The sequence below is a fragment of the Paramormyrops kingsleyae genome, chromosome 8 (assembly GCF_048594095.1).
Source record: "Paramormyrops kingsleyae isolate MSU_618 chromosome 8, PKINGS_0.4, whole genome shotgun sequence".
Classification (NCBI taxonomy): domain Eukaryota; kingdom Metazoa; phylum Chordata; class Actinopteri; order Osteoglossiformes; family Mormyridae; genus Paramormyrops; species Paramormyrops kingsleyae.
This window is the reverse complement of record NC_132804.1, coordinates 18,990,747-19,002,544: the sequence shown is the minus strand read 5'-3', so window position 1 is coordinate 19,002,544 and position 11,798 is coordinate 18,990,747. Positions and strand designations below refer to the sequence as shown.

At 44.8% G+C, this 11,798-nt stretch overlaps 1 protein-coding gene across 3 annotated transcripts in view; it reads left to right on the top strand.

Moving 5' to 3' along the window:
• The first annotated feature begins 88 nt into the window (after positions 1-88).
• Positions 89-11,798, top strand: part of lhfpl4a (LHFPL tetraspan subfamily member 4a) — a 28,608-nt gene continuing 16,898 nt past the window's right edge. Inside the window, exon 1 of one of the 3 annotated variants that reach the window (XM_072715423.1) lies at positions 89-1,492. In XM_072715423.1, coding sequence (XP_072571524.1) covers positions 1,087-1,492 — 406 coding nt within the window. In that variant the 5' untranslated portion in view covers positions 89-1,086. The remainder of the gene's footprint in view (positions 1,493-11,798) is intronic. The other 2 variants (XM_023826866.2, XM_023826867.2) reach the window with 2 other exon arrangements.

Below are 11,798 nucleotides of genomic sequence, written 5' to 3'. Positions count from 1 at the left end.
GAAAAAAAAATGTTTCTAACTTAATTAATGATCGCAATGCTATCCAGATAATAGGATTATAATTTTTTACAGTGATACTCTTGTGTCCTGATCCTCGATATCTGATATATGTTCTATTTACTATAATTCTTTTGTTTATAGCATTGTAATTTGAGGTGAGGGAAAACAGAAAAGGAAAATGTCAATAGTATATGGTAAGTCGATACAGAAATTCAGGTTCAATGAGCTGTATATTATATGAGTGTTGCGACGTACTGTAAAGGGGGTAAGAGAGATACGGTGCCATAAAAAATCCTGCAATATCCAATGCGTGTACGCGCCATCATCGACACGGCTCGAGGAGGGCAGAAACGCAGGGGAGGAAACCGGATAGAGCGAGTGAGGACCGAAAAATATAATCATGGATTCGGAGCCTCGGTCGCAACACCAGGCACAGCATCTGCATTTGTATTTCTACTGATCCATCGAAGGGACTCGCTCATATGCACGATAAAAAAGGATACATCCTGCGTTTGGAGAGGATTTTGGCAGCAAGGATCTCACGAATGATCCCATTGTGGGCTCCATCTCCGTTTGCTCGCGGAAGATTCATCAACGATCCCCGGCAGCGCTTACTGTCCGTCAACGCCAGCGTCGGTTCTGATGGGACGCAAAGCATGTAGATTATTTCTGCACATTAGGCTTAATAGGAAAAAAAAGCTCTGGTCAGTTTTATCCTGAAATGTATCTTTTATTTGCAATGTGTGCTGAGTGCCAAGTCGGCGGATTGTATGCCTTTTGAAAGGAGGAGGGGAATCGTAAAGGATTTTACTCATCGCTGTTGAATCACTTTCCGTGTTTATATATATATAATTATTTTAACTATTTAGGTATAACACTATCAGTCGTGGCGGAATAACTAGATTTAATTCTCCTTTTTAAAAAAATCTCTGCACTGACCTTCACATTATTAGGGAAACATCTGGGTATTTTAACCTATTTTAAGGCACCCTGTTATCTCAAGCGGGTTTTCGTGAGCTCATTGGAAAAGGTATAGGGGCAATAAAGAGGAGAACGCCGGGAAAATATAGGGGAATTTAGGGAAAAATGCTGCCATCGCAAGAAGCCTCCAAGATCTACCATGACAACTACATGCGAAACTCCAGGGCCATCGGAGTACTCTGGGCGATATTCACGATTTGTTTCGCCATCATAAATGTGGTGGTATTTATTCAGCCCTACTGGATCGGGGACAGTGTAAATACCCCACACGCCGGCTACTTCGGCTTGTTCCATTACTGCGTGGGCAACGGCAATTCCAACCGGGAGCTCACCTGCCATGGCACCTTCTCCGACTTCAGCTCGATCCCCTCCGGCGCTTTCAAAGCGGCCGCCTTCTTCGTGCTGCTGTCCATGGTACTCATCTTGGGCTGCATCGCCTGCTTCGCCCTGTTCTTCTTCTGCAACACCGCCACTGTCTATAAGACGTGCGCCTGGATGCAGCTGCTGTGTGGTGAGTGGGGATCGCGGATAGCGTCGCTATCGCCTTTTCTCACCCTGTGCTCCTTTCGCCTGTTTTAGACGCGACCGATATTCAGCCATTCGTCTACTTTACGGGTGACCAGGTCCAGCCTTCGCAAATCTGCTCCATATGTGCTAGAGCAGCTTCCAGCCTTGAACCTTAAATCATCACATATTTAGGGGGAAAATATATCTATTTAAACATATTTCGGCGGTTCAAGCGTCACATTACGATTTGTGCGGTTTATTGTGGGTGGAATTCATGTGACAGAGCAGCGTCTCGGTTTATTTGGTAAAACCTTGAATTTTGTATCATGGTTTTTTTTTTTATTTTTTATACAATTAAACAACTGAGGTATTTTAAACAGTGTATATGTGGTGCAATCTCTCCATTTTGTCGCCGCATTTAATATAAAAAACCTACAGAATGCAGTATCATTAGACGGTTCTGAGTTTTGTCGTGAAAATATTGATAAATCTTTTAAGATAAACTAATTAATTAACAAGCCAAAAATACAATGACGTGTTATCTCCGCCGTTTTCTGCAGCATTCTTCGCCAATACTATCCAACCTGCGCTAAATGAGCAGGACATACGCCGTACACCAGCGGTCACAGGAGCGTAAAACGTCTGGTCGTAATCGCTTTTTATCACAGTGGACTTGATTTATTAAGTCTTGTTTGGGAATTAAAATGGGCATTTCAAAGCGAAGTGGGGTCTCCATTGGTTACCTCTGGCCTACTGCATAAGGGAAGTTATATTATTAGATAACAATGAAATTAAACTCAGTATCTGGAAAGCTGAACGTGAACAATTGGAAGATCCAACAAATAATATTAACCAATTTTTAATTTAATTCAAGAAGTAAGTAACCTGGGCTTAGCCCGAATTTGAGGGGTTTTACGGTAGCATGCAGAGTGATCGGTGTCAGACCCCGGCGCAGTCAGAGCGCCTTCATTCCCCGGTAGATGCGCTCTGAAATCGTGCATACACCGCCTGTTAAAAATCGTGCATAAGCATAAGCACGGCAGTTACCTTTATGGCAAATCATTTAATATCATCCTTCAACAATTTAATAATTGTGGCACATGTTAATTCAGGCTGTAGTTTAATATATTAAATTAGTACTTAGAATGGTGTCGCTCGACCCAATGCAAGTAATCCCGAAAGACAACGGTCGGTATATTTTTACGTGTGTAAGCATTTTATGCTCGTTTGATTTAAATACACTGCCATCTGTTATGCCTGCTCGTACATAAATTGTATTTTTGTCTCTAAACAGAGTGACTAAATTATACATGCACTGTAGTGTTTTAACCTTGGTCTTGTGAGAGAGGTGAAACTATGACAAGGTGACGCGATCTAATCCGCTAACACGTCCAAATGTGATGGCGGGAATCTTACGTTACGCTGAACTTTCAGTAACTTTTCATGAATGAAGACAGCCGTGATATCATTAAACAGAGCACTGCTGCTGGACCCCTCTGTAGAAATGTGTGTGTTACCTGCAGGGGTGGCCAATCTTATCCGCAAAGGGCCGGTGTGTATGCAGGTTTTCGCTGCAACTCCCTAATTAGATTACTAATTAGATGACTGATTGGCTGAAGAGTCCTCACACCTGGGTTTGAACAGCTGACCTACAGGTTATTCCAAAAACCTGCATACACACCGGCCCTTTGCGGATAAGATTGGCCACCGCTGCCTTAGACGGACGTGATGTTCTTCCATAGAGCCAATATTTGAAGCTGCTATTGGAACTGGGATTCTGTTCTGGGGTACCTCTGAGCAATGCACTCCTCATATGTCCAGATTTCTGATTACATTAGTTTCCAATTAAGTAGAAGAGGTGCAAATTAATTGGGCTTAAATAAACATACTCCACTGGCAGTGAATTCAGGTGAGACTTTACTCAGAAGGACAGCAAAGCTGTAGGGAGGATTCTGCACCTGTTCTTGGCAGACAATGGCAATCTGTAATCTATGCTTCCTGGCTGTTGGGAAATGAAAGCACAGGGTTCACCCCAGAAATAAAATAAGTAGTTAAAATAGAATTCTTATAGATTCTCTGTCAGCCTCACAGCTTCATATGGAGAGTAATCAGGGTCGGAAAATGCTGAAACAGAAAATGTCAAAGGAGTAACTAGTAAGAGTTGATGGCAAACACCGGTTAGAGCCACATGAGAGAACGGCTTTGTTGTGAGTTGCATCTATAGGCCAATAAAGGGCATCTTTGCTCTCTACCCCCCTCCACGATATGTTTGAATAGGCAGGGCTGCTACTTCACCAACCTCCTTACTCATAAGCTAGAAAGATGAAGTAAGTCTGCATTCATTGATTTTTCATAACTGCTTATCTCAAGTGCAGAGTTTTGCTGAACAGGTAGCCTGTGCCAGGAAGTACAGGGCAGGAGTCAGAGGTCATTCCTGACAGGATCCCAGTCCATTGCAGGACAACACACAGTCACAATCACATAACCACGTATATTTGGAAAGCAGAGTACTCAAAGGAAAGTCCTCCAGGGGGAGAATATATAATCTCCACAGTCAAGGCCAGGGCAAATGTAAAAGTAACACCTGGGATGGATGGATGGATGGATGGATGGACAGATGGATGGACAGATGGACGGACAAATGGATGGATGGAGAAATTATAAACATAACCAGGACCGGTCATAACCAGGGCACCATCTTCGGAGCTGAAGACAGCATCTCTGGACTTCGAGAATGAAGCTGGAATGACTGTATGCTCTGCAGGGAATGGATGCTTAAATTCCACAACTTGATTTCTGTCCTATAGATTTTGAGTTCCTGTAACTCTTATGTAAATGGTGTTTTTCAACAGCTTCATAAATCTTTGAGTAGTAATGGCCATTCGAGGCCACAAGCCCCGAAACCTTCACATCTACCGTGCTATTTCACTGCCACACAAGCACTTTAAATGCATAATGTTCAGTAAATGTTTTCTTTTCTTTTTTCCCTGAATATTATTTTTGAAAATCTTTGTTAGAGAAAGGGTACCACCGCAGACTCTGCTGTCTCGGTAAGCCTCCTGCCCTTCTTACATGCCTGCAAAACTTATTGAGTTTCCCTCCTTAGCTGCCGAAAAGGTCACAGGTCCGAGAGGCTGACATTCTGTGCTACAGTTTTGGGCCATTTCCCCAGACTGTGGATTATACCCCTCCACCTTTCAGCAGGAAGATTTTCTCTCATTGTTGATGAAATAACTTTGTGAACTTACCTGTGTGTGAACAATCCAATTATTTACATGATCTTCATTTACCTTATGGACAACTATTTTTGAATTCTTTATTTGCTAACTGCTGAAGTGTGAATGAACATTCCTATGTCGGTGCTGTTTGGCTCAGCACGTTAGGACGCTGGGGCTGTGGTCACCAGAAGGTCAGCAGGTCAAATCCCAGCGCAAGGCCCTTAACCCCCAAATACTCCAGGGATTTGCTGACCCCGGCATTACAAAAATGTGTGTTGCTTTGTATAAAGGTGGCCGCTAAATAGGTGTAACGTGTATAATGCATCCATCCATTTTCTGCAAACGCTTCTCCTATTCAGGGTTGCAGGGGGAGTCTGGAGCCCATCCAGGAGGCTGTGGGTGCAAAGCAGGGAACGATACAGTATGGGGCCACAAACCATCACAGGGCTGATGTCTATAATGTTTTTCCCTTCTGAACAAATGTACAACAAATGTACATTTCAAGTCAGACCTTGAACCCCTTGAAATACTTAAGCAGTGTAGTGAGTGTAGAAAATCCTTATAAAGTAATTTTTTGGACTGATAATTTCATTGTAATAACAAGAACCGTGTTTAACATAGACTAGCTACATGATACCATTGCTGTCTCACTGTATGGCCACCATGTGTCAGAAAGAACAGGGAATTGGAGGCTGGAGACGTCCAGTGGTTTATAGAAATACCCAAATAACCCAAGGCTCCAAATGGGGCATAGGTACAGGCAGGTTAACAAGGGCTGAACATCTTTAGCCGAGAACAAAGGGCTTTTATTTTTTCTGGGATTTGGTTTAGACCTTCAAAGTCCTGCTAGAGATTGACCAGCTCAGCATATACTGCTGCTTCAAACATTGTGGAGATGCCCCAGGGGTCTGGGAATGGAGATGAATGCAAAGGTGTCTGATGTGCATTGACTGCTGTGTCCTACTCCCCATGTGGAGGGGCTGCCGGTTGGGTGGGGTGAGGCGTGCAGCTCTGCAGGAGAAAGCTGAAGGGGTTGGGGATTGGCACTGTTCAGAAGGGAAAAACATACACCCTTCAACAAAATATGGATGTTGGTGTTTTATTTTCCTGTTTTTATAGGTTAGTGCAGAGAACAGATGCTGCCATGATTGTCAAATGAAGAACAAGGCAAAGCTGGAGTAGGAACAACTGTGATTTTCTGTGATGTGTAAAGCTAACAGGGTGGTGTTGTGAGCAGCGCTTACTGTCGCTTCACAATCCCAGGAAGATGGTTTGGGTCTCCAGCAGTGCTCCATGTTTGTGGAGTTTGCATGTTCTTCTCATGTCATCATGGAGTTTCCTCCAAGTACTCTGGTCTTCCTCCAACAGTCCAAAAATATGGTGATTACCAAATTGCCCATAGGTGTGCATGTGTGAGTGAATGGTGTGTGAATGTGCCCTGTCATGCATTGGCCCCTCATCCTTTGGGCTCTGGACCCCCCCCCCCCCGCAACCCTGAATAGGACAAGCGGTTACAGGAAATGGACCGATGGATGTAAACGTACCTGAAGAAGAATGACTGTGTTTTTTGTTATGTTAGTCTTCTATTGCATCCATCATCAAATACCTGAAAAAGAATTACTGCCTTTTTTCCATGGAATCCATCTACAGTCCTCCTTTACTTGTAGGGATTCATGCAAAATACACATATGTGCAGACACCAGAACACTAACTTATACAGAAGGAATCATTCCATAACGCCATACTGGGAAAGCGCGTGCCAGAATGCCACCCAACACGTTCCCTGTGCTGTCTGGGTGCTGTCTGGGTGCTGTCTGGGCAAACTGCATGTCTGTTTTCTTGTCAGTGCTGCTATAGTATTCAGTCCAGTCAGCAGTGAACACATCAACAGTGAATAAAAACCGCTCACAGTGGTCGCTGTATAAGAATTCACTGCCCATTTTAAAAATGCAAAATTGCAGCTTTGATAGTGAGTAACTGAGAGCGGCTGGAAATATGCACTAAGAGACAATGTATCCTCGGAAGAAAAACTGGGATAACGCTGAAATGGGAGGGAAATGATAGTAACGGCAGTGCCTCCATCGGAATTTAACTTGCAAATCTGTTCTTCTGCGGGTAAAAAAGGTAAATAAAGGCCAACAAAGAGCAGGCTGTCATTGTTCTCAGTGGCGCTGGACTTAATTTCAGGAGTTCTGTTCCAAGGATGTGTAGGTGAAGGCACATCGTCGGTAGCTCAGTGACTCATGAATCCCCCACTGTTTCTGTCAGCTGCGCCCCCCCCCCCGCTGCCTTTGTGTATGTGTGCGTGGGGAGGGGAGGGAGGTACAGAGGCACAATAACCCACATCGAACTGAGTTATATATTACAAATGTGTTAACAAGTAAGATAGACGATGAGTGAGATTATCAATTAGGGAATGGCTCCTGATTCTCCAGAACTTTGGGCTGTGTCCTTGTGTTTATTGCAACACCTGGTCGATTCCTAAAATTGGCATGTTACGTAAAGAGTTAGGTGAATGTTTAGGTGCCAGAGCTTGCCCTTGCTCTAAATCCGTCGGAACAGCGAGTTACTTTTTCCCAATCTCTCCCAGGCTCCCTCTTCTCTTCCTCTGCATATTCAGTTTATTCATTTTCTTGTTTCAGAAATTAACATTTTCAGCTGTGAAAGAAATGCCCTTTCATCTCTCCTCATTACGCGAACAATTAGAATGTCTGAGGCGAGGAAAGGCGTTTGTGCGATAAGTCACTTGCAGAGCAGTGTGACAGCTGCCAAGGTGCAGCCAGAAGTGCAGCCAGACAGCAGTGCAGCTGGACGCATGGATGCTGAGGGATGCAGCCTCGAAGTTATCGGATGGCACTATGAGGCTTTTAGTCTGTTTTCGGTGAGAAGGCCTGTAGTACAACAGCCTGCATCAGCGTGAAAACAAACACACTGGAAGACAAAACAGTTGCTGGATTGTTGGAAGATTGTTGGAAGATGTACAATAGTGTTTAATTTCTTTTTATTTTATTTATACAAAGAGGAGAAAAAAAACATGTGGTAAAGGTGAGGTAAAGTGAATGAATGAGCTTATCGTGTGACTTTGCCTTAGATGTCCAGCCCGCTCCCCCCAGTTACAAGCACATTGGCCACTTTGGCTGTCTCGTCCCCTCCAATATCCAATCAGATGCCATGCGGGGCTCCACATGATCATAGGCTGCTCACACACCAAATCTGCTATAGCTGATGCCCATGTGGGCACGGCGTGCTACCCAGCACCACGCTGAGTCACACTGCATAGAGGAAAAGCTAAATCCCTTGTCCGGTGTGCAGGCAAAAATTAAACTGAAAACCATCCCTCCGGTTAGAGGGGTAAGACTGATCTTCTTACCCCAGGAAAGGTTGTGTTTTTGTGCAGTCGGTGGCGCGGGGTTTTCCGAGCCGGCATTATTACGGCACAGTGGGGCAGGTGGGAGCCGTCGGTGAGCTGACCAGGGAGAGGGAGCCGTCTAATGGGATTGGACGGCGGCCGAAAGCTCTCGGCCGGGGTGGCGATGATGGTTTAATCAGCTCGCGCGCCCCGCGCCGAAGCGACACCGTGTGCCAGGCGACAGCACGGCCCGGCAGACGCTCCCAGTCAGGGGAGGAAGAGGGACAGCTGCTCTCCTCCAGAGCACGGGCCAGCTCCTAAACACTCACTCACGGGGAGGCACTGTCTGCCGGCTAGTCCGCCATCCGCTCTCCCCTCCCTCACCACGGCCCACGGAGGGCTGGGAGCCGTCATGAGCATCCAGGTCTGTCCCGGGGGAAATAGGACAGCAGGGGACAGCCTTTAGTACAGAGGCCTGGAATGGAATACGATGCTCTTACACAGTGACAGATGCATGCTTGCTTTACACTGTGTACCCTGCAGTCTAATAAGAGGCAGACATTTCCTGTTTACAGTGGAGGCCGCAGTTCTACCTGACCAGGTATCCTCTGCCTACCTGCCCCCAGGACTTAAGTAGTCCATCGGGTTTGGCTGTGTTCATGACTATGTTGTCATAAAGACATTTCTGTCCTTTGTCTCTTCTGGACCTCCGACCCTTGCCAATAACAGCGTGACAGGAAAAGGACTGTTTTCCTGTATTCTCCAGATAATCTGGGGCCTATCTGATTGCAGTTGAGGTGAGCTCTCTCTGGAATGACATCAACACTGTGCTGCAGTGAGTGATTGGAGCGAGAGAGGAAGTCCAGTGGGTAATTTGGGTAGTTTTCACATGGCCCATCTTGCTCTCCGCGTGAAACATAGACACACATGTATATATAGGTCAGACCAGTTCTGGGGTCAGAGTATAGCTTCAGCCAGCATCCGGAATCACCAGAGCAGTTGGGATTAAGGGTCTTGCTCAAGAGACCAGCAATGATATAATTACTCAAACCCACAGTTTTCTAGAACAGGCACAGATCCCCGACACTCTGACTGACACACCACCCTGCACAGAGGTGTCAATGAGCCATCCGGAACACTCTTAAAATCATCAAAGAGAATTGTGCCATATCTACAGTACAGCGAAAACAAAGAATTGAGGTTTAGTTGTAAACAAGAGCAAATGTAATGACCTTCCTCTCTCCTGCTGGCCGTCATACAAAGACAGCAGGGGAAGCTGCCAAAAAGAGTAATAACAGATGTAGAACGTTCTTCAGAGAGCAACCTGGAGTGACCTACAACATTTACAGAAACATAATTTAGGTGGGGGAGGGGCAAGGTCACCCTGAACCAGTGTGTCACTAAAGTCAATTTTTTTATTGCCTCTTTTGTATTCTTCTTAACTAATGCTTATATTGACAACAGCATTTTACATCTAGTTACTGGGGCAATTCAAGTATGTTGTTCAAGAATAGATCAGATGAGCCCATCCTGAGACATGCATCCCTTGTCCTTAAGTGCTGTGGTCTCTTACCCCTGAGCCCCCAGCCGTAGCTCTGCCTCTGATGACAGCAGTGTGCTGAGTGTGCACTAACTGATGGGTGAACATGTGCTACACGCACCAATGTACAGTGCAACCTTCACTAAACACCTGAGTGTATCTGAGTGCCAGGACCCTGCGCCTCTGTGGAGGGCAGCTGCACGTCCTCCCTGAATGCAGATGAGACTTCCTTAAGCCAAAACAGAAAACGCTGGAGAATGTTAATGGGAGATCTATCGATATGTGGATATAGATACAGGCCTCGTTAAGGAGAGTCAGGGCAGAGAGAAGGAAAAGCAGGCAGGACAGGGGACAGAGTGCCGTGATGCCGCCGCAGACATCCCACATTATCCCAGGGCCGGGTTGCCCCTAACAACCAGCTGGCAACAGATTAAAGGAGTGCCCTTTCGTACTGGGCTGCCCTTTCGGTGCACTGGGACGAGACCTCGACATCGATTCCCCGTGTCCTTATGAAGATTAATTTTCATATCTGTTTTTTGTTTTACGACCATTTGCCGCGTCGTGGCGAGATGGGGAATGAAATTCCCGATATAGATGGTGGAGAGGAATGTAGTAGAAAGATGTGGTGGCGGCCATTAAATCAATACGAGGTTCTATGACCGTCAAATTATATAGCAAATTAGTGTTCACTCATGCAGATCCTATTTAGCAGTGAACAAAATCCTCTTAATGTTTGCTTTGCAGGGGCTGTTTTTATGAATGGGAATTTTGGTCGAGATTAGCTTGTCCCCATGACCATGTTTTAAGTTAACTGGTGAGCCAGACTGTTACTGGTTTGCATCCCTGGAATTAGTGTGTGTAAACAGGGTGACAGACATCATCATTTGTGGCTTGTCAGTCTGAACTCTGTCCCCCTCCATGCGATATGTCTCTGGTGTCACTAAACTCTCTGGGGTTTATCATTACCAAAATTTCACTTTGCACCACCGAAATAGCATCTGTGTCAGTTTGATTGAGTCACAGTAAATTGTACTTTCTTTAGTTCTGAAGCTGCCTTCCGTCACCTGACCCGCATCATCAAGGCCTGGGCATTTTTGATCGATGGGGGGGGGGGGGGCAAAGCCGAGATTCATCATGTCAGCACAGGCCATTTTTTAATGAATATTTTCATTAAAATATAAAAAGTAATAGACCTTTATAGTAGATTTATTGAGAATTCCCCCCCCCCCCCCATTTTGAAAGTACATGCAAGAATCGATAAAATCAGTGCATTTTTCATGTTTATTTTATTTATTATTAATCCAAAGAAAAAAATCTGTGCAAAAAAAATGTGTTCCTTTCCGTACATTTGAACATAAAAGTGGAATTTTGCTTTGATGATTGCCAGGGCCAGAAAAAGTAGCTCTGTGGGCCAGATATATGGGCTGTGGCTGTTACACGGCAGCAACGGTGATCTCCCCTTCTATTCTCAAACAGAAAGACTTTTATGTCTCCAGGTGTCTCTCCCTGCCAATTAAATGAGCCACCCCCCCCCCCAACATTTGTGCGATCTTAGTTGTGAATCGATCAATACTTGCTTTTGCTTAAAACCTAGTCGTCCCCCCCCCCCCCCAAGCAGTACATGCTAAAAGCCTAGACTCTGACTAACCCCAAAGGTGTGCTTCTCTGGTTAATGTGCTTCCCATGTTATTTAGTGGCGTTTTAGGGCTGCATTGCATTGAACTGTCATCATTACCAACTCTGCAGTTTAATCTGAGCTAGAGACCTGTGCTTCAGTCCCCACTCAGCCACTAAGAAGCCCATTGTTAGCGCAATACTTTCATTCGAAAGCTCAAATCAATAGATTCTTGTTAATTTTTAATTTCAGGAGAGAGTAAATTAAATTTGACAGAGGTAAATTTCCCAACCTCCTGTTGGTTAAGCAGAAAATCAATGAATTTGATTAAGGTGAACATTCCACTGATGAAGAAATGCACTAGTGTGGCTCTTGTGTCATTGCTTGTGTTTTTCCAAGCATTAGGATAGCTCATGGTTAATTTAATTTTGTAACTTCAAACAGAACTGATTCTCATAGAGGAAGTGGATTCTCAAATAGTTGTTACTACATTGAAATATTTATGTGGTAGAAAAGTTTGTACTTATTTTATATGTTTGCAGTAGTTCTCATACTGTAGGAACGTGGCAGCAGTGTCACATTTTGGGT